Source organism: Microtus oregoni, unplaced genomic scaffold, assembly GCF_018167655.1.
Source record: "Microtus oregoni isolate MIOR12 unplaced genomic scaffold, Mior012 000034F_ref0000314, whole genome shotgun sequence".
Classification (NCBI taxonomy): Eukaryota; Metazoa; Chordata; class Mammalia; order Rodentia; family Cricetidae; genus Microtus; species Microtus oregoni.
Window position 1 is genome coordinate 11,817,568 of NW_024543093.1, and position 23,007 is coordinate 11,840,574.

The 23,007-nt window shown below is 45.2% G+C and overlaps 1 protein-coding gene across 14 annotated transcripts in view; it reads left to right on the forward strand.

Moving 5' to 3' along the window:
• Myt1l (myelin transcription factor 1 like) overlaps positions 1 to 23,007 on the forward strand; it is a 401,242-nt gene that overhangs the window by 309,341 nt on the left and 68,894 nt on the right. For 8 of the 14 annotated variants that reach the window (XM_041630189.1, XM_041630196.1, XM_041630195.1 and 5 more), the window contains 6 exons: positions 3,352 to 3,486; positions 7,258 to 7,348; positions 8,941 to 9,048; positions 13,083 to 13,297; positions 20,252 to 20,502; positions 22,522 to 22,761. In XM_041630189.1, coding sequence (XP_041486123.1) covers positions 3,352 to 3,486; positions 7,258 to 7,348; positions 8,941 to 9,048; positions 13,083 to 13,297; positions 20,252 to 20,502; positions 22,522 to 22,761 — 1,040 coding nt within the window. The remainder of the gene's footprint in view (positions 1 to 3,351; positions 3,487 to 7,257; positions 7,349 to 8,940; positions 9,049 to 13,082; positions 13,298 to 20,251; positions 20,503 to 22,521; positions 22,762 to 23,007) is intronic. The other 6 variants (XM_041630191.1, XM_041630197.1, XM_041630193.1 and 3 more) reach the window with 3 other exon arrangements.

A 23,007-nucleotide genomic window follows, 5' to 3' on the forward strand; every position in this document is an offset into this window, starting at 1 on the left:
CTAGAGGAAATAGATTATTCTGGTGCCATTGAGCTTCTGGCTTTCCTTGAAACACTATGGAACATGGCACATGTGTTTAAATGATGGAGCTACCATTTGAATAAGATGTGATAAACTGATAAAAATTAAGAGGTTTTTACTTATTTTTTTCTTTTTTTGGTTTTTCTAGACACGGTTTCTCTGTGCAACAGCCCCAGCTGTCCTAGAACTAGCTCTTTAGCTCTTATAGACCAGACTGGCCATGAACTCACAGAGATGCACTTGCCTCTGCCTCCCAAGGGCTGGGATTCAAGGTGTGCACCACCACCATCCGGCCTCAATTCAGAGATATTTAGTTGGATATTGAGAATGATAAAAATCAAACAATTTTAGAAAATTCATGCCTTCCCACATGACTGCTGTTGTCCAGATATATTTTAGGCTCATGCTTTAGAAATCTGAGTAGTAGTCCCAGGATGAACTCTGGTCTTGAGAAGTACAGTGAGTGACCATGTGTGGAGGCAAATTACACATGAGAGTCTCTTCATCACCACGGCTTCTTTGGTTTGTGCAATCCACCAAACACACATCTCTTTCTGGTTTGTTATTATGTTGCTTTTATGCAAAAACGGGAAATTTCCCTGACTGCTTCTTCCCTTACATGAGGAAGGGGAAGTGAATGCTAAGGTTGGGAGCCTGAATTTTCTTATGAAGTAGAAGGCACTGGTCACCACTTCTCTCGGTTCCCAACTTTACATATGACCAAAGTTCTCAGCATTTTCCAACAACACTTTTCATGTTTTCTTGACTATATAGTCACATTCAGAGTCAAAGCCAAACGAGCACACACACACACACACACACCCCACCAAAAAAAATGGAGCAAAGAAATTAAAGGGCTCTAAAAAAAAAAAAAAAAAACTCAAGTTATGGGACCATATCTCACCAACATGCCTGAAGCTGCCCATCACATCAAGACACTGGGCTGTGGCTTCTCTCTTCCTTCTGTAAAGATAAGAGAACACATATACCTAATCTCATTCCATACATCTTAACTGAAAGGACTTCATTACGGTACTAATGAGCAACACTTCAAAGGCTAACTCCTTTGCCTTCCACACACACACACACACACACACACACACACACACACACCCTCCAGAGCAGAAGGGGAATAAGCTGAAGTGAGCACACTTCTTTTTTTTTCCTATTAAGTCATTGCAAGGCCTCTGGTTAGGGAGCCCACGCTTAGTGTTTGTTTTGTTGTTCCCTGTTGTTTGAAAGATGAACTTGGATTGCAAGAGACAAGGAATCAAGGGAAAGAGATAGTGAAGGCAATGGCAGGCCCCGTCTCAGCCACACATTGAGAACGCACCATGCTCTTCTAGCTTCCATACTCCAAGAGAGGTCTGGGCCATTTTTAAAGCATAAAGGTCACTTGATTTCAAAACTGCTTCAAAATCTGTGAAACCATGTTATTTGTGACAGATATTAGGGTCCTAATGAAGCAGTTATTTTATGATGAAAGTTGTAATTTTTTAATCCTGTAAAAGTCATTACTATCTAGTTAAAAATCTCTTAAATTAATTATTTTAAATTGTCACTACTGTCCTTTGAGATTGTTACTGTGTGGTTACTATTTTATAATGACATGGATTAACTTTTCTCAGTATAATGAAATTACTCAAAGGGCAACAAAATGCTAGGCTTTACTTTGTATCTATAGAAACAAAATGTCAGGACTTACTCTTGAGTTTGTTGGCAGAGGCCATGAGGCAAGTGTAGGGGCAGGACAGCAGTTGGCAATGCCCAGCATTTTGTTCCACACCAGTGCTGACTGGGCTGGTTCTAGCACCTGACAGGAACATTCTGTAGATGCTATGTTTGCAGAAAAGGAAAGGGGAATGCCCTTCGCATCAACAGGAGAGCATTTGGAAGATCCTGGGAGTTGTTTATCTACCATACTTGTAAGGGACACAATAAGGCCAGGTAGAGTTCAAAAACTTCAAAATCAAGCCATGTATAGTGGTTCATGATTGCAATCCCAGTATTTAAGAGACTAAGGCAGGAGTAGTACCTTGAGTTTAAAGCCAAACTGAGCTACATAGTTGAGTTCCAGGCCAATTTGGATTACAGGGTGACATTCTATCTCAAAGACCTAAACAAATAAAATTCAAACACAAGATATTTTTTCTTGATATAAATGAATATTAACCAGAAGTAGAGCATTATTTTCTAGTATGATTGGCCCAATTAATAAGTTAGTCACATAAAAGAATTAAACTTGTGAAAACTTAACTCTAGTATTCGCTGAACCAACCGTAATAGCTACTATTGGTGACCTGAGCAACTGGTTTTCAAATATGTGTTCCACAACGCGGTGTGTCACAATCTATGATTTAGAATTCAGCCTGAACTGGCCTTCAGAAACACTTTCTAGAACTGTTGTGATGCATGAGGGTGAACTGTGGTTGATCTGGGTGTTTAAAAAAAAAAAAAAAACACAACTCTATCAGGATATCGTTACATCTCTGGCATCCAGCATTCAATCCTGGACCAAACGTCTGCTCTGATTGGCTCTTGGCTGGCGCTGCAGAGGAGCTGGCAGCGCTCTAGATCAGCCTGACCTCCTACTTTGTGTGTGCATGCACAGCATTACACGAGCCTTCCTCTGGTTCCAAGCACAGACGAAGAAATCAAAACAAATGGTTGCTCCAGCGGCTTCTGAAGCATTTTTTGATTGCCCATCACCCTGCCAGGTGGGATCGCCACCCTTTCTGTCATTTGCTTACAGTGCCTTCTGAGAGTTCAGTCAATTTTCAAAAAAAGCGCTGAATTGCTATGCTAAGAAACAGTATTGCTTAACCTCAGAGGGAAAAGCCTGCAGGCAAATTCTGCGGTTTATGGCATGTGAGACCAGAGCATGTAAAAGAGGGAATCGGGTGAAGGGTTTATGAGCAGCACCTCACTCTGGTTGAAGTATATGGAGAAATTGCTGAACAAAAACAATGTGAAGCTTTGTTCTCTAAGAAGGTCACTGCCTCATCCTTATTTACATTGATTTCTTTGAGCAACACAGCTTATCATGTAACACACGGGAAACCAATTAATCAAGAGTTAAGATTACAAGTCAGTGGTTTTTTTTTAAACTTTTAGATAAAAAACAAAATAATTTATGATTCCTGATTACACTGTACAAGGTTGGAAATACCACCCACACCTAGAGCTATGAAGCACAGGCCTGATGTTCCAGCCTGCCCTGACACCTGCCTAATTTCTCTCCTTAGCAAAGGTCTCTTCAGGTTGCTGGATAACCGCACGAGTCTGCAGTTGGTAAACATTCATTTTCTTGACACCTGTTGTCGCTTTTAGATCCCTCAAGAACAGAAAAGAGAGAGAGCAAGTGTCCAACCCCCGGGTGTGATGGAACCGGCCACGTAACTGGGCTTTACCCGCATCACCGCAGTCTGTCTGGATGCCCGCACAAAGATAGGGTCCCTCCAGAAAGTAAGTTGTGTCTCGCCGCTCCCCAGGGCGTGCAAGCACTCTGGCTCTGTCAATCATCCCCCAACCTCATCTTCATGACACCTCAGTGAAACTGTCACTGACCAGACCCTTTCTCAGCCTGGAGGGCACCTCAGGAAGCCTCCCTGTACATCCTCTGGATATTCTGGGAACCAGCTCCCAAGAATAGCTCACCCTGCAGTTGTGTCCCTGGAGTAGGCTCCCAGGCCAGCCTGGGCTCTGGTCCTCAGTTCCACTTATTCCATTTTCCTAGGCAGGTAATTTCTCTACTTGGTCTCACACATTACAGAACTAAACTAGTCAGCCTCTAACCCGCTAATACTAGTCTTAGAAATCCCAGGAAATCCTCAGGATTCCTGCCCAAATTCCTGAACTACTGCATATTATCCAATTGGCATGTACACCAGGTGTGTGCATTCACTGTGGCCTGTTTCCTAGTACAGGCGCCCTGGCATTTGCACGCTAAAGATGTCAAAAAACAGGTTTGGATCTGGTGGGGTTTTCTTTTACATATTCTTTTGAGAAGATAGGTTCCAAGGATATGAAGCTATGAAAATGAATCTGTGAAACAGTGTTCCTTTTACATCTAAAATGATATACGTCCTTTTTTGTTTATCTTTCTCTTGGCAAGAAATATGCCAACTGTGTAAAATCAAAGAGAATCACTTGTCCAAAGCACAGACTCCAGCTTCAGGAATGAGAAAGGTGATAGATGCCTGGTACGAACCTAGCGCACACAGTGCCCTCCTTCAGCTTCCAGTGGGGAAGGTAGCTAGGAGGTGTAGCTAGATGCCCAGCTCAGTAGTCAAAAGCATTTGGAGGACCAAGCTGTTACCATGAGCACCTTTGGAATGCCTGAGAAGCAAACCAGTCAGAGGGCAGGCAGCTCTCGTATCAGCTTAACATTAGAAGCAGGGAAAGCTAAGCACTCTCTGCTGAAATATGTTCAGATGGTCTTGTGACTCCAGGTTCTCAGATGCCTACTAAAATGACATGTGTGTTTCCTGTAACTGTCTTGAGAACAATTATGAAAAAGTTGTAAAAATAAACAAATCCAGGTGTGTCTACAATCCCGTGTGTTACATGACAGGGAGACGCATGGTTGATGACAGCGGCTTCCACATGTGAGCACTGTGGTGGGTGCTTGGCTGGCAAATGCAAGCACTGGCCCATTCAATGCCATAACCCTCCCAGGGAGCACTGCCCTGTTTACGAGATGAAGAACATGGGACTCTGACTCCATCTTCTTTTTCTTTCAAGGGAAGCACACTGGCTGGCAATAGGTGGTGCTCAGTACTTTAAAGTTCATCTGAGCAAGTGTTAAAGGGCCTGAACTCAGCTGTAAACCTACGCCAACTCTCAAACCCATCACCAATGCAAGACCTGGGCCTGGTGTTCCTGTTTCAGCTCTAACCTGCTTCCTGGCATCAGGCATGTTGCAGATTCTCAGTACAAGAGGAGGCACCAGGGCTGAGAACTCATGCTTTAGAAGGAAGTTGGTGGGATTTTTTTCCCTAGGGCATAGGTTTTTTTAACCTTCCAGATTTATCCTTTTCAATGGATAAGAATTCTTCTTGACTCTGTATTTTCACGGGAAATGTCCAGATGTAGTTCATGTATGGATTGTGCTCTGTTGAGCTGGAAACTGAATGGGCCTGCTCTGGCTGACCACATGTGGGTCTGCCTTAGCAGGCAGAAAGTAGTACTCTGGTCTGACCTGGTCTTAACGAACTAGGTGTCTGCAAAAAAGCATTTCTAAAGCCAGGCATGGTGCGTGACTGTAATCCCAGAACTTGGAAGGAGCAGGAGGGTTGAGTTTGACACCAGCCTGGTCGATATGAGACCCTTTCTCACAAAGGGTACCCATCGCATGGGGGTACAGAGGAACCCTAACTACTTTCTCATGAGTAGTTCTTTATAACACCACAGACTATAAAGGTAAACAATACATAAATGAAGCACTTCACAGTGGGTAGCATCATTTGTTTTTCTGGACCAGCCTCCCTGCCCATTTCCACCCAAGTGAATTCAGTGACAGCTTTTCTGCTGTAGCATACTAAGTGTTCGGCAGAGGGCAGTTCTGCTAATAGGACCCCACTTGAGCCAGAGTTGCTATCACCACCCACAAGACAGATTTACAGTAGTGTGGGAGGGTATCTGAAGGAGGTGTACTGGGTGGTACCCTGTGGGCACTACTAGTACAAAAAAGAATGAGTTGCCAGGGAAAAGCATGAACTAGGAGAGAAAGGAGCCCAAACATAGGCTTGTGTGGAAAGGCGAGGTAAAGGAAGAAATGGGGGATCTGTAAACCAGGTGAAAGAGTATTTCTCAAAAGCTCCAGGTGCGATGTCCATGGCTGAGGTTCAACAGGAGCCTTGGAAGAAGGGCTATAGAGGTCACTGGGCCTCCTGTTTGAAAGATTCTGTAGACACTCCAGAGAAAGACTGAGGGAAAATAGTGAGGGGCAGCACTACAAACTAACGTGGAGAAATGGTTTGAGGCAGAGTCCCTAGAGGCAGCCTGCAGACTGAAGAAGCAGATGCCACTACAGGTATGGACTCCACTAAGCAAGATACAGAAACAGCAACTTGAACTCTGCCACAGAGTCAAGCCTGGAAGGTGTTTGCTCTCTCCAGGGAAGACTTTATAATAGAAATACTTAGCATAAAGAGAAATAAGGCACACAGTAAGGTAAAGAGAAATATGTACCATTCTTGCAGTGCAATAGGATAGTAGAAAGGCTAGCAAAACTGCATACTTCAAAGAGAGGGCACATTCTCCTCTGAGACAGGGACTCCTCAGAAAAGGAATCTCCTATGCCCCCAAACCCTATCCCCCAGGACATGAGTCAAATGCTGACTTTCCCACTTTGATAAGACACCAAAATGGACAGGTACAACAAGGGCATGCAGAAACTGAACACAGTGCCAACAAGACACTGTGATGGGGACTAGTGATGGGGTGAGTAGACCTCACATGACCACCGACCCTAGTCAGGCTTTGCAGGCAGGGATGACTGCCACAGAGGCTGCTGGGGTTTGCAGACATCCAGCTCAGAGAGGCAGAGCACGTGGCCAGCAGGCATCTTTGGAGTTAGCAGTCTTGACTTCTCCAGAACTCCTAACCCCACGAGTCTCAGCAGACACATAGGATGGAGCTGTCAATGAGGACCAGCCTCACTGTATGCCAACAGATACTGTTCTCATGCTCTGGGGGCCATCTCTTTCATCTTCCCAATTGTTGCTTTCATGTGGTGAAAATTACTATTCCTGTTCATTCTACTGAGAGCACAACAAGATACTAATTTCCTAAGCAAACATGGCTTACTTAAAATACAAGGTTTAAAGTTCTGCTCACTCATATCAGACTTTGAGAACCCCATGTGTCTCCAAAGCACAGGCATGTCTTTAAAACGCCAAGGCTATGTGCTGTTACATGGCTGATCAGCATCCAGTGCTTACCCATGGGATATAGTAGGGTGGCCCTTGCTTTTCTGTCTCACGTGGGACTATTCAGTTTCGGCGCTCTCTGACCCCCGTGGCTCCTTGCCAGTGCACCCTGCTTTGCATGTCTGAGTAGAATCATACAACCTTCTTTCTTGTCCTACATGTACTTCCTGGTCATGCACATCACAGACGTTTGTAGGCCTGTCTTTTGTAAACTAACTTAGCCTGTTAAAACAATTGCATATTGTATTCTCATCATTTCTCTCTTTTAATGCTGGGCTATTTTCTTTGCCTCTCCTTTGTCAAGTTCTTGCCATGCATGAAAATGTTCTCAAGTGTCCCACTCCGGGCTGCACAGGGCGAGGGCATGTGAATAGCAACAGGAACTCGCACAGAAGGTAAGCTGCACTCTGCTGGGGTGAACGCTAGAGGGAGCCATCCACAACCCCGCCCCATGGGAGCGCTAGCTGATAGGCGTCCCCCCTTTCCACTGGAGACTGTTGGACCTCATACATTGCTCCTAAATAGTCAGTCAGTTGCACCCATGTACATGAAGGTCAAAGGCGTGGTTGTTCTTTTTGATGATTAGATTTCTTCAGTTATTGACTTCCTTGGTATAAACGAGCACTGTTTCCTTACAAGAGGGAAGCCATAGCTGCTTACAATGATGGTGACCAGAAGAGATCCAGAAAGAGTCTATCCCCTTCCCACATGGAAGAGACCCAGCAAGGGTCTATCATCTCCCCACATGGAAGAGAGTATCTTTTGTTTGCATGACAGACAATGAGCTAGAACCCAGCAGGGCTAATCCAGATGACTAACTTGGCTGCTCTTGAATTCTGATAAATCCCTTGGCCAATAGCATGGGCATCATTAAAATGTGAACAGATGTCCCAATCCCTGGTAGGGGCACACCAGTGGAGTCAGTACTCTCCATCAATGGCTTTAGCTGGACTACTGCTGAAAATATACATGGTAAACATCACATTCTAGACGGTGACAAGTCCAGCTTTCTTCCCTATCCTTCAGACATTATCAGAGATGCCAAGGTCCTCCGAGAATACAGGTGATACCAAAAGACCAATTCTTTTTGGAAGTGGCAGAATGTGATTCTGTTAAGGCTTGTTCCATGGCTTAGGTTTCTTCCTAAACACATGAAGCTGTAAGATTTCTCTTAATTCTTGTCTGACTGGTTAGTCACAAGCATCTTGGTTACTGGTATTAAGTTTATAATAAAACAGATCACAGCTCTATGCCCGGTGGACGGTCTCTGGTACTAAGTCTGGAGGAGCTGACAGTTATGCAGGAGATCCCCACACAGTCCTGTGCAGTGAGCCCACAGTGTCAGTGCCACCTTCTGGCTTCAATACATATGTGCACATGGACGGATAGCCACACACATCTAGAACACATGGAGGCAGCATGCAGATACCATGCTTTCCTGAGGAGCAGGTCAAACAAAGAAGCCTCACCGCTTCCTCTGCCCTACTGACCACCTGCACTAGTTACTAAACTACGCACATGTAGTCCTGGGTTGTTCCTATTGCACCTCCCTTTCTCATTCCTTCCCTTCCTACGTTGTCAGAATCCCTGACACCTTGCAGGTAGATGTCTCTGTGTGATCAGTTCAGAGCGCCATCTTCTGGTACAGCCATGTAACTGCCACTCTCGGGTTTGTCAAAAACTGTCTGTAGCTGCCACTGCCCGTCCTCCAGAAATGGCCTACACTCCAGAATCTTTGCCTGGAATTTTAACCAGCTTGTTTTGCATTTGCTTCTGGGAATCTGGCATGCTCACTGGAGAGGCCTGCTATTGCCATCAGAGCTGTGTGCCAGAGCCCAGGAATGCAGAGTACCAAGCTGGCTGGGAAATTCCCTGAGTTCCATCTCCCTCAGGGTCTTCTTGGCTGGCTGAGAGACAAATGTGGTGGGTGTATCAGTGTGTGACAAGGCATTTCTGACCATTAAATTAAATCTTTCTATCACTGTAGCCTCTCTGGATGCCCTATTGCTGCTGCAGAAAAACTGGCAAAGGCCCAAGAGAAGCACCAGAGCTGTGACGTGTCCAAGTCCAACCAGGCCTCAGACCGCGTCCTCAGGTACTCAACAGAAGGGTGTCATTCATGGAATTCCGTCAGAATCCATCTAAAACACAGAGCATGAGGAGTGTCTGGGACATGCCATATTAGAAATTGAGACTTGTGCCTTCCCTTATGCACGATTATGCCAAAGCCTGGAGGTCAGTGTAACTCCCAGGTCTCCAGGGGCTCAGTGTGGCCTTTGAACTGAGAGAAGTGGATATAGTTATATTGTTTGTAGCTCTGATAATTCATCATTCTAGGAATGCTAAATCAGAGAGAAGTTTTAAAAATTAGTAGTGTTAGTACCCCAATGTAATTGTATCTCAGTTTGGAGCAAGGTGCATCCCCTACTTAGGGATGGCACTGCTCTTTCTGAAAATGCAAGAAAGATGAATCACGGAAGTTTCATGTACAAAAAGTCATCAAAGCTGCCATCACCTTTTATCCTTGCACACCCTAAGACGTGGGTGGAAGTAGGTGGCATCACTGCCATCTGACAGGCAAGACACTCAGAGTGCAGGGCTCATGACTTACCTGAAGTCACTTAGCCCCACATGGTGGCATGGGGGAGGCCTGAGGAGCAGGACTGAACTCCCATTTTCCAAACTCAGGAAGACGACCATTGGTAGAGGAAGACATCACCATTCCTCACCGGCTTCACATGCATCTCATGCCATCCTCTGGCTGTCAATGGACTTCTGCCCTCTTCTTCGGTCTCGTGACAATGTCTTTGTCTCTGCACATAGGTGCTAGCTATCATTCCAGTATCCACATTTGAATACACTTGATTAGGTGGATGCCACATCACAGCCAAAACTCAGTGCTAGCTCTGAGGCAGACAGGCTGTCTCTAAAGAGCCATGATGAGTACTTTCCCATAGGCACAGCATTTGGCTTCTGCTAAATGTATTTTTTTGGGGAGAAGTTATTTGGAGAAAATCACTAGGCAAGAGGAAGAAATGTCTTTGTGTCCTCATTTAGTATTTCATGTTTTTTTCAATTAATTAAACTTCCCTTCTCCTGTGGCAACAGGTTAAAATATTTATAGAAAATTTAAAATATTTAAATAAAATAAGACAATTAAAAATAGATATAACCCCTCTATTCCAAAATAGCCCCTCTCTGACTTCTGATATTCTGTACACTATGATGAGAACTTTGAAGAGTCCCTTGTCTGCCTCTCAGGTCCCTTTTGCTGTCACAGTCATTTTGCAGGACAGGACCAAATAGGAAACAGTTTATAGGACTTCTCCAATGGTAGCATGAGGGTCCCCCTGTACCAAAGAAAATGAGGGAAATTGTGAGCGTAGTTTATAGTTAGAAGAATTTACTCATTTTCTTCTGTCAGATTTGGCCAGTTGTGAAAGGTGGAGAGTCCCACGCATAGACCTTTCACGGCTGCCCTGCAGACGCGGGTGCAGGTTTGAGTCTCCCTCCTCCATAGCAAGTGCTGAGCTTGGGTGACTTGAGAAGCTCCTTGGTCCTTTAGACTAATAAGACATACAGGTAGCTGCAAATTTCACCTCCCTCCTGACGTTCAGAACTGAGGTACACCCTATCCTACTGTTTCAGTGGCTTTATGACTCAGGGCTCCTCTGAGTTGGTACAGTGGACAGATGTCCCCAGCACCACATAAACAGGAGGGAGGGGACAGTAACTACAAAGGCCAGAGCTTCATGCATCCATGAAGCTCTGTCTTGCCTGATAAAATGCCCTCAAACAATGGCCTAGCTATTGTATTGCTTTGGCAAGAAGTAAACAGGCTGAATTGGTAAACTGAAGACAAGCAAGCTGGTAATTTGAGGCTGCATTTTACCCAACCTGTGCTATCATAAAAGCGGCATAGAGATACTTTTGAGTAACATAGAAAAGCCAGGTCACCTAGAAACGCAGCTCTGCGATAGACTGTCTGCCTAGAATTCAGCAGGAAGGGACCGAAGGTGTGACTCTATCATACACTGGGTTCAGTCTAGTATGACAAAAAAATAAATAAATAAAAGCAAAAATAACTATAAAATTTAAGAAATAATCAGTGAAAAAAACAACTTACATACATGGATGAATATCATCAAAAGTTATAATAGCCAAAAAAAAAAAGAAAGACTATCGTTCAGTAATGTAATATTCACATTCTAATACCATGCAGTGAGAGCTGCTTTTAAAACCTAAGCAACTAAAATATATGGCAAATGCCATGTTAAATTCGGGGCAAAATACGTCCAATTTTAAATACTTAAAAATTATACCAAGATTTCGGCAGTTTTCAACAGCTGCCATTTCACACGTCGGGGCCCAGCACGCGATGCCCAGGGAAAGGTGGGACAGACCGTCCTTCCGCAGAGAAACAGTCGGTGCTTCTGGCCCTGTTTCGGGCCTAGAACAGTTAGTGTTTCCGGCCATGCTTCCGGCCGAGGAGCAGACGGTGCTTCCTTCCGGCTGAGGATCGCATGCCTCATTTCCGGCCGCGCTTCCACATAGAAACAGTCGGTATTTCTGGCAGCGATTCCGGCCGCGCTTTCTTCAGGCCGAGTTTCCACAGAGGAGCAGTAGGCGTTTGAAGAGCAGCATTTCCGGCCGAGCTTCCGGCCCAGCTTCCCTCCGCGGAGCAGCGTTTCCTATCTAGGCAGGCAGCGGTGTTGAGGATGGCGAACCGGCAGTATTTCCCAGTGAGGTACGGCAGTAGATCCGCATCCTGACAGGACAGAGTTTCTCGTCCTTTGTAATAGACCTATCCATGGAGTCACCTTATGTTTTTTTTCGTGTGGAAACACCCATTTTTCTTGGGATCTTTTTTTTTTTTTAACGCTTCCCATAAATCAGAATTAGAATGGTCAATAAGCCCTCCTGAAATTAAGGAAGTTTTAAAATAGATTTACTGTTCGAAAACGATGCTGGTGTGGGGATGACTGCAAGCACTTTTAACAATATTTTACCTTAGAAAAATGTGAATCAAGCCGGACGGTGGTGGAACACGCCTTTAATCCCAGCACTCGGGAGGCAGAGGCAGGCGGATCTCTGTGAGTTCGAGGCCAGCCTGGTCTACAAGAGCTAGGTCCAGGACAGGAACCAAAAAGCTACCAAGAAACCCTGTCTCAAAAATCAAAAAAAAAAAAATTGTGAATCAGTGGATGATAGGTGGGCAGTCCTTGGGCTTCCCACAGGTCAGGGAACCCTGATTGCTCTTCGAGCAGATGAGGGGGGGGGGGGACTTGATCGGGGGAGGGGGAGGGAAATGGGAAGCGGTTGTGGGGACGAGGCAGAAATCCTTAATAAATAAATAAATAAATTAAAAAAAAAGAAAATTATTACAATAAATTATCTCATGGTCAGAAAGAAAAAAAAAAGACTTGAGATTGACAGGCTTAAACACCTATCCATTCATATCTATGCTGTAGAACAGACATTGGTTAAAGAGTAGAAGGGGACCTTTTATGTCATAAGTGATTTCCACTTAACGAAATAGACAGGACAAAGAATAAAGGAATAAGAATCAAAAATTCATCCATTTTAATATTTTATCCTAAAGTCTAAAATAAAGGAATACTAGATAAAAAAACATTGAAAAATCATGAATATTTGATCAAAGATTTTCCTACAGCTCCTTTTTAATACCCAACTAAATAAATTCTGTCCAATTCTGTCTCATTCTATGTCCCTAAGTGTTTTCATTTCCTGTGTTTGGAGGAAAACTTCACAGGAGTCAGGGTCAGTTTGTCTGATTCCATTCCCCTTTTTGACCTCCACAGATGCAGTGCCTCCCCTTCGTGTATCTTTTCCATCACCCCTCTTCCTGAGAGTGAGAGAAAATGATAAAACACATTTTAAACATTTCATTTCTCCTTCTTATTTCCAGTATTGACTTTTAGGCAGATACTTTGTGATGTATAACTAAGACTGTCTTTTGGGGGGGGGGGGGGGGCGGGGGTTAAGTCATAATTTGTAAAAAGGTCCCGAATCATGAAGGAAGTCATATGTACTAGGATAGATGTGATTTATGTTGCATGCACAGCCATGAGAAAGCAAGCCGTTGTTTGTTGTCTGTTTAATTTCCAGGCCAATGTGCTTTGTCAAGCAACTTGAGATTCCTCAGTATGGCTACAGAAACAATGTCCCCACAACAACACCGCGCTCCAACCTGGCCAAGGAGCTTGAGAAATATTCCAAGACTTCGTTTGAGTACAACAGTTACGACAACCATACTTATGGCAAAAGAGCCATAGCTCCCAAGGTGCAAACCAGGGACATATCCCCCAAAGGATATGACGATGGTAGGAGGTGCACACTCTTATACATGAGAGACACATTGCCATTAATGATGTTGTTGTTGTGTGTATCCATGTCCTGCAGATCAGCCAGGGTTCATGCTTACCCAGTGGGGGCCAGGGGCACAGCACACACGGCACAGCCCTGTGCTGAAAGCCGCTAGGCCCAGGAGGGGCAGGTGGGCACACCTGTGGATAGGAGGGGCACAGTTTTCTGCAGTGACTCCAAAGCCCTGGCCTCTGGCTATTTATATGCTTTAGAGAACAAAGCCCTAGGCTCTCTGTGTTTTGAGGTGTGGCTGAGCTGGTACATTTATTCAAAAAGCCTTTTTAAAGGCAAATACCCAAGACAAGTTACACTGGAAGAAACAAGTTGAACTCTTAAGAAGCTCCACATTAACAGGGCTTTTCAAAGGTACACATGAGAAGCCTCTGAGGAGAGGTCCTTTCTCAAAGTCTATGCACAGGCTGTACCCTAGACCAGTGAAGGCGGAGTCCCTGGAATCCTCTGTATATTAGTATTTCTTAAAAGATATGCAGGGCTCTTGATACACAGGCATAACTGTAACTTCCACCCAGCCAGCTCTATGAGTTCCAGGCCCGAGTTCCTTCTCTCTCTGAATATTGAGGAGGAAGGCCAGCTTCAATGCGAACACTTGCCCTGAGCCTTAGAATCACTGCCTTTTTAGAGCTGATGGCACAGATTACTTACAAGACACCTGATGATGTCAGAGTCTTGCTTGATACCTTCCTGCAGATGGAGGAAGAGGGGCTTTTAAGGAATCAGGGCCCTCTCTGAAAAAAAAGAGTCTGGGGATTCAGAAACTTGTTAATAGTTCAACATGAGCTGCTACATATATTTCTAAGCTGTGTATTTTTCTTACAGAGAAAACAAGTAATTTGTTTAGTGAATGAAATTTAATATTTCTTTGACTTATCATATTGATTATCCATGGGTATCAGTTCTGTAATACTCAAACAGAAATACACATAGAACAAAGGTAGGGCAGCCGGTGTCATAGAAATAATTATTTTCAGGGTTTTTTTTTTGTCTCTTTGGTAATAATTACTTGTTGGTTTCAAGTCCGGTAATTCATTCATACACTCAGTTGCAAATGAAGGACCAGAAGAAGTTTATGTTTACACAGATGTGAATGGAGTTGGTAGCCTTTCCAATCCTCTGACATCACATGATTCAGTTAATCTTGGTGTCAGATGATCCGTTTTACACCCTTACTCCAAGGCTGTGGCATGTGCTCTGTCACACTGCTGGACAAGACTTTCTCTTTTCAGCTTACTGACTTTATCCTGGGTGCACAGGTAGGGTCATGGCATGGCATGATGTCTTTAGAGCCATACACCCTTTCCTGGTCTGTAAGTGATTCTGCTTGGGCTATGGCTTTGCACTTTATGAGCTACAGGGTCCTGGATCATAGAACCTTCTAGTGTTTTCACTTTCTTGAGAGTAGAGGGGGACCAAAACACTGAGAGTCCCTGCTCAAGGCCACTGTGATGAGCAGTGGTGATGAGGTGGTTTGTGTATGCTCTTTTTCCCACCATAAAGACTGGAGTGAGCAAATTTATTGGGCCTGATTCTCTCAAGTCCAGATAGATATCTGTCTTGCAAACTTGAAATGAGTTATGTTTTCTATCGGTTCACCAGAAAAGACTAATCTATTGAGCATGCTCAGTTAAACCTCTGCATTAGATCAGAAACCCAAGAAAAGGAAGAGCAGCCTTCCACCACAGCTTTCTGGGGAAACAAATAAAAGCTCTAGTTCTCTCCCACTGTTTCTGCTAACAGACAGTTATATCTGAAAAGGGCCTGCTCTGGACGAAATTTTTGAGTCACAAGGCTGTGTAGGAGACCCCACCTAGGAAAGCCATTCCTGTGCCTGGGCACCAAGAGGTAGACCATGGCAGTGCCCTTGTTTGCCTCAGGCTTCTTTTAGGCACAAAAAAATATATCTCCTGCTCTTGGAAAAATGAGAGATTTCTTGCCTATAAATCCTGGCCTGACATAGAATTTATAGATCTCAAGAACTGGGAACACTGGAGGTGCAGAGTGGGACCTCTAAGGCATGAGGCCTAGATGTCAGCACTTTACCTGCCTCGTCTCCTGTGCAGCCAGCAAACCTGCCATCAGTCACTTGCTTCTCCCAGACACCTCACCAGTGGTTGCTGTCTGTCTACCTTCAGTCTATTTGGTCTGTCCTTCTGGGAGGAAGGGTCCAGAGGTGAGATGGAAAATACAGGTGTGTGACATGTATGGAGAATCAGGGTCCATTGTGTCTAAAGGGCTGGATGAAAGCCCCCAAAGGGCAGATGGTGTGCTTGTGCCCAGAACTGGAGTAGGCTTGTTAAATGGGGATACTCATGGTTTGGAAGCACACAGTGGCCTGGGGAGGCCGGGAGGAAGAACAAGGTGCAGCTGTGGGGGCTAAGGAAACAGTCTCCTCATTCTCTGTCACAGTGGGGATTGGGACACCTCCCATAGGAAGAGGATGTGTACAGGGTGAGACAGGAGGGGAGAGGAGGGGGCAGTGCAGTCCATGAGTGTGAAGTCTGCATCTCCCTCCCCTATGGAGCACTAAGAATGGCTCTTATGTCTTTATATTTTAACAAGAAAGTCAAAAGAAGAGAGTCTTGTTATATGTAAATTATATGCAATTTTAAATTCCCTGTCTGTGCTTATGAGCCCATGGTCACTTTCCATCTCACCTGTGGTCTAGCCTGCTGTCTAGGTTGGTAGCACAGCCCGGACTTAACACCTGGACCTCATAGCCTCAAATTTTTGCCACCAGGCCATTTTTAAGACAGGTTGATGCCCCGAGTGTTTCATCTTTGGGCTCAATTTATAACCTTAGGTTTGCTGTAACTGGTTATATCCCAGGGCTGCCATGGCTCCCACTCCTGCCTCTTCCCTGAGACTGTCCCCCCTTCCAAAGTCTTCAAACTTCTGATTATCTGTGAGACTTTTCCGTGTCATCCACCAATGCCAGTATACCTTCTATGCCAGTCCTCCCACCTTAGACCAGATGCCTGCAACAGGCAACTGGTTCATCAGCCTAGGTCCTCCCCATTAACCCTTTGTAGCACGGGTTTCTCTGTCTGCCACAGCCATGCCTAGGCCTTGCTTCTCTTCTGCTTCCTCAAAAAGCTTTCTCTTGAGCCTTTTCTGTTAGATTCTTTATGCAGTACCCAGTGTCTGGCTTAATTTGATGGCTGCCTTCCAGTCTATTACAGCAGCTGCCCGTGTCCTTTCCAGACATGCTACCTGCCTGCAGTGGAGCTCTGTGTCCCATGCCTGGGTCAGTTCACCAAGGAGCATACCAGTGTGTTAGCTCCTTATCAGTATGACCAAGTTACTCGTCCTCAGAGTCTTCAGGCCTTACCATAGGAGTGGGCTACGAAGACAGTGGCTCTGACAGAGCTGGTAATCAGGCCCTCCTTAGGTCTGGTCCCCCATGTATCCTCTTTTCCATGGAGGATTCTGCATCCTCATCTCTGCCTGTTTGTAGTCCACAGCATAGAAGTTAAGGGTTCAGGGAGCCATTTCCCCTTCTGAAAGCCCCTATATTCCTGTCTGTCTGTTTTCCCCAAAAACTCATGATAGTATAGTCATGTGTCTGTTCCCTGAAGGAAACTGAAAATGCAAAATATATGGGTACCATCCAAAGAGTGTGGGAATTTCCCCAAGCAGAGTAGGCTGCTGAGGAGGTTCTAACTGTAGGTTTTGTGTTGGTTTTGCCACGAGGTTTTCAGTCTTTGAAGGCAGCCCATGTTTAGCCCTGGTTATCGGTGATGATATTCTGTCTTCTTCAGTCAGGGCAGAATGTAAGCAGATGCAGCAATTTATGTGGCTGTCTGGCTATCGCCCACTGATGGCCTCTAGGGGAGAAGCCTTCACATTCTTAGTCCCCATCACCTGTTCTAGGATACAGGGTTTCGTCTGAAGTACAACTTTCTGCTAAGAAAAAATAAGGTGTTTTGTGCCACTGTTATTCCAGTCAGACACGAGGGAGGACAGTGACAGGAGTATCCCAGGTAAATGCCCTTACTATGCAGTACTTTTGACCTCAGCACCATGAATGAATGCCATGCTGAGTATCGCTTTAGTGACTCAGACTGACAGTCCTGTAGACATCTGGTAATGTTAGCAGGATGAAGGACATTGCTTTCTTGAATTACTTAAAAGCACTGGTTCTATTAATTTCATTTTTCATAAAACAAAAGTATTATTTAGACTCAGTAAGATGAATGGTGCAGGTGTGAACATCACCCTGGTTGTGTGAGTGATGGAAACGAGCAGGTGCATAGGAAGTTACTGACAAACCAGCCACCTGCTAGCCTGCTGCACTGCCTGCTTGTCAGAATGCAGGCATCATCTCCATGGCTTCCACCACCGGAAAAGTGCATGCACCACCATATTTCCCTTCCAATTTCAAGATAATAGAAAGTGATCAAATTAAGATAGAGAAAGGCCATCATTTTAAAGATTTATTTTAGTAAAATGTTGTCCATGGGTGTGGTGTTTTGAGCAGATAAAATGCTGAGGCCGGTACAGGGCACATGCCTCCTGCACTGCAGCCTGGGTGCTTCTCTGTCCGCTGCTGCCCTGACAGCCTTGGTGTCTGCATCTGCAAGGTGGATATACAGCAGAATCCACAGGGAGAGGGGAAGCTAGAGAATCTGCTATAGTTGGCCTGGAAAGCAATCACCATCACACAGGATGCTGCAGGACATAGTTAAAATCCCAGAGACATCTGCCAACTCTCTTCCTTAGCTCTGTGCCCAAGTATCTAAGTAGGGCCACCCCACAGCACTGACTGAGTGGGGATGCCATTCTGCTCTGACACAGCCCAACATAGGAAGATCCTATCTTAAAAACGAAATAAGAAGGTATCTAATTATTTTTTTCCTAGACTGGTGGCTAGCCTTGCCCATTTATAAAAGAAAAACAAACCCCTCTTGGGTTTACAGGTAGCAAGTGCCTGTAATGCCAGCCCTTGATTTGCTGGGCAGACAGAGTAGACTAGATATAGTAGAACTCTTCCATTTCAGACCAGCCTAAGTGATGTGGAGAGCCTTATCCCAAAGACAGCTTAACATGAGTATTGAATTTTTCTAGAATTTTCATGCTTTTTTTATCAAAAATTTTAATGATGCAGAATCATTAACTCGAGTCCACATCCACAGTATGCCAAAGCATGGCAGATACGTCTCGTGTTACCCTCAATGTCCATGTGCAGGCTTCTGCCTGGTCCCCCAGTTCTGTTCTTGCTCAGTCACTCAGCGACCCTGTCATAAGCTGTACTTGGTTCTAAATCTACTGTTCACACCAATAGTTCTACAATCATACTAACAGAATTTACAGAAGAGAGAGAGAAGAGAATGGACAGGTGGTCACCAGCCCCTCATTCCACCTGGTGCAGGAGCTGCCCCTGTGCTCCTCTGAGGCCCAGCAGAATTAATAGTGTGTCCCAGTGACTGTTTGCCCTGCATGAGCAGTATTGGAAACTGACTGTGGGCCCTTGGAAGAAGTTTGGATGAAACAGTTTCTTATTCAATTTGTTTCCTAGTGTGGGGGCTGAGATTAGAATGGGGTGGTCACTCTTATCCCAGGATCTGGTCATCATGGCCCCACCTGAAGTTGCCTGAGTTTTATTAAAATGTTTTCCCAATATCATAACTCCTCTGAGTCATAAGCAGGCAACATTTAATCGAGACTCACATTACCAACGAGGGTCATTTCGCTATGACTGTTCATTTGTGTTTGGAGATGATTTTATAGTATGAGTTTCAAAGCCTGTATTAGTTCTTTTAGAAGGTTTATGACTCGTTTTGTGTATTTTGTCTTCGGAGGACAATCACCAAGACCAGGCTCTTGGTTAAGAGCAGCTAATGACCCTGAGGCCACAAACCCAGGGAGCAGTAGCCATCCATAAGGCTTCTCACGGGCACAAGTACAGTTACAACAAGAATGGCTAAAGTGGCCACTGCTCATGAGGAAAATACAGCCCTAAACATTGCTCCAGCCTAGCCAAGCTGGTCCATGTATATCCCAGCTTCTAGTGACATTCTTCGTCCCCTGAATTCCTCACTCTGAGGAGGCTGGGCAGGGTCTCTATGTGGACTTTCTAGTCTCTCTGAGAGTGAAGAGAGCTTAACTAGGATTGCTTCTGTGTTAGTGCAAAGGATCCATCCTGATAAATGAACCACGAAGGAGAGACATGCTAAGCAACTCTGAAAATTAACTCTACTCCCAAGTCCTTGCTAACTCTTTATGAAGTTGCTGGCATAAAAGGATGCTGATCGAGGGACCTGCAAGGAAAGACCCCTGCAGGCAGATGAAGAGCTGACCCAAGTACCCTCTGGTGTCCCACATTTACCAGGGACATATTTCTGTCCTCAGACATGCCAAGCTCATTCTTCTCGACATGCCAAGCTCATTCTTCTCTCAAACTCCAGAAGCCTATGTAATAATTACAGGATAGAGGTGTTTGACTTACAGTAGCTGCTATATGTACCCTGCCAGAAATTTTTTCACAAAGCCCATCATCCCTACAGCCTTGGTGGTGGTTCTTGGGGATGCTGAGAATCTTGGTCAAATGAACAGGGAACACTAAACCACAGTTGTTATCCATAGCTACATATGGCTAGAAAGAGTGGTCAGCCTCTTAATGGCTCTACCAAAGGATCAGTCATTTACAGTAGCCAAGCCTGTCTTACCCTAGTGGATAGATGCCAACTGAGCAGCCTGTCAAAATAAGGTGATTCTCTCCTAAGGTCACCCCAATTCTCTGTTCATTCAAGCATGCACAGTGCAGAATGGACAGAATCTGGGTTCTTCATGAATAACCCTGATTTCTGTGTGTGTAAAGATGGGTGGGTTTGAACCAGTTGTGTGTTCATCATCCTGAGTACAGGGGGTAACCACACTGTCCTCTCTCTCTGCAGCCAAGCGGTACTGCAAGAATGCCAGCCCCAGCAGCAGCACCACCAGCAGCTATGCACCCAGCAGCAGCAGCAACCTCAGCTGTGGCGGTGGCAGCAGCGCCAGTAGCACGTGTAGCAAGAGCAGCTTTGACTACACACATGACATGGAAGCCGCACACATGGCAGCCACGGCCATCCTCAACCTGTCCACACGTTGCCGTGAAATGCCACAGAACCTGTCCACCAAGCCACAGGACCTGTGCAGTACCCGGGTATGCCCAGGGCCTCAGCCGTGTCCCATGGGTGCTGGCTATGGGTTTGTTCACTGCCAGCCCTACAGCGCTGTGCCTCAGAACAGGGGACAGGTGTCTTGGTCTCCTCTGGCTCTAGCTTGTGTCTGGAATGTAAACACAGCCATCCTCCCTGGCATTTATGGTATCTCAGCTTCAGGGTACACAAAGCCCAGGAAAGGCACAGCTTGACATCTGAACAAGAAGGTTTGGTGGTAGCATTGTTAGATAAATGTGAGGCTGTCCCTTTACCCAGGACAGGGAAACAAAGAGGTAACATCTGACTGCACTCTTGATAGTCTGTGGTCTCAGCCAATACTGTTAGCTCAGTGGTACCCTCGGTGCTACAAAATTCAAGAAGGGTTCCTATTGTGTAATTTTTCTTATTTGTTAAAGAAATCTAACTTTTATTATCTTTTTATTTTGAGATTATAATACAATCATACACATTTCCCCCTTTTAAGCTATTAGTTTTGTGTGTGTGTGTGTGTGTGTGTGTGTGTGTGTGTGTGTGTGGAAAGAAGCAGGTAAGCTATGGTCCGTGGGCAGAGGTAAGAAGATAACTAGAAGAGGTCTCTCCTCCCAGCATATTGGCTCTCATCAGTTGGCCCACTTAGCATTTCCGGCACTCAGAGCAGAAGAGGAAGATGGGCAGGGAAGAGAGTGAGCTGTCTCTCCGGGGCTCTAGGCAGGAAGCAGTGTAGCAGAGGTAAAACCTGCACACTGACCACCTGCCCTCTCTGTATCCGGCGGCCCCGGGCGCTGACTGGATTGGTCATAAATCACTGTAGTTTATGTAAGTGGAGAAAGGTCAGCCACCTTATGGTTGTGAGTGCTTTCACACCTTTGGTATTTTCCTCTGCAGTATGAGGCAGTGTCAGGGGACCTGCACTCTGAATGGTCATCTGAACAACTGAAGTGCAAGGCTAGTACAGAAGCCCTTACTTCCCGTGAGAATAAATACAGGAGCCTCCCCTAGGGTTGTTTTGTCATTTTTAAAATCTTAGAATACTACTCTTGGGATAATGGTTCCAATATGCTTCATCTAAACTAGTATCAGAGCTTAGAGTCTGGGGTGCTTTGTCAGAGTTCTGGCAGAACAACACTGAAAATATATGAAGAGCACAGCTCCAAGGTCAGGACCCTTGTCCCCTGTGTCCTCTCCCTGCCCAACCAGAAGAAGAGGTGGCTAGACATCAGAGGCCACAGGGTCACTCCAGCTGGAGGTCACATTTTTCCTTGAGACAGTGAAGTCTCCTCGGAAGATGGAGGGCTGTTTTGACTGTGCTTGTCCACTGCCCTCTTAATACCTTCACTCCTCTGCCTGCAAAGCAGACTTTGAAGAGCTTGGCTTCTTTCAGTGCATCAGTGTGTGAGTGCACGCACGCACGTGGTCTCACTTTTTATATTTTACCCATTTGACTCAGTAGCAGATATGAGGACACCCAGATCAACTCAGAACTATGAGGTCTTGGCAACTGTAGTGCATATCACCTTTTTTAAAATGGAAATCTCATGGCACCAGATTTAAAGTCAGAAAGAAAATTCTAGTTCCTTCTTCATCCTTCCATCAACATTCAAGTATTTTCCTTTTCCTTCTCACTCACTTTGTAATGATTGCCATCAGTGAAATGAGGGGAAACATTTAAGATGATATATTATGGATGTATGATAGGGTGGAGGATGGATCTAGGAAGGATGGATGGATGGGTGAAGGATAGATGAATACATGGATGAATAGATGATAAATGGAGGGAGGGAGGGGGTGGCTAGTTAGATAGATGATAAGTGGATGGGTATATAGATAGATGATAGATGCATGGATGGGTGAATCTTCCAAGCAGTTTCTGTGGGAAGCTTGTGGTAGCAGGCTTGCCTACAGACCATGATGGTTCACATGTGTGTTAGTGGGGAGCAGGGAATGGAGGGTTATTCTGGCGAAGTCAGTCTTAGCTAATGGTCATCCTGTCAGACCTTCTGGGTGATACATCTTTCTTTCAGCAGAACCCAGACATGGAAGTGGATGAGAATGGCACCCTGGACCTGAGCATGAACAAGCAGAGGCCTCGAGACAGCTGCTGCCCAGTTCTTACCCCCCTGGAGCCCATGTCCCCCCAGCAGCAGGCAGTGATGAGCAGCCGGTGCTTTCAGCTGAGTGAGGCAGATTGCTGGGACTTGCCTGTAGACTACACTAAGATGAAGCCTCGGAGGGTGGACGAGGATGACCCCAAGGAGATCACCGTAAGTTCTTCTCCTTGACCCTTCCTGTGTTTGATATGAGCCCAAGAGGGGCCTTAGTGAAGAAGAGTTTTTTGTACACTCTTCAAGAGAAAGTGCATTTTTTTCCCTAAATCTTACCGTTAGCTGACAGGGACGTGGAGAACACTTTTGGTTGACTTGGGAAATGTATAATTGGCATCAGTTTGAGAGAAACAGAGTATGGGGTCCTTCAAATTTTATTTTCTAATAAGTGCACATCATTACAAA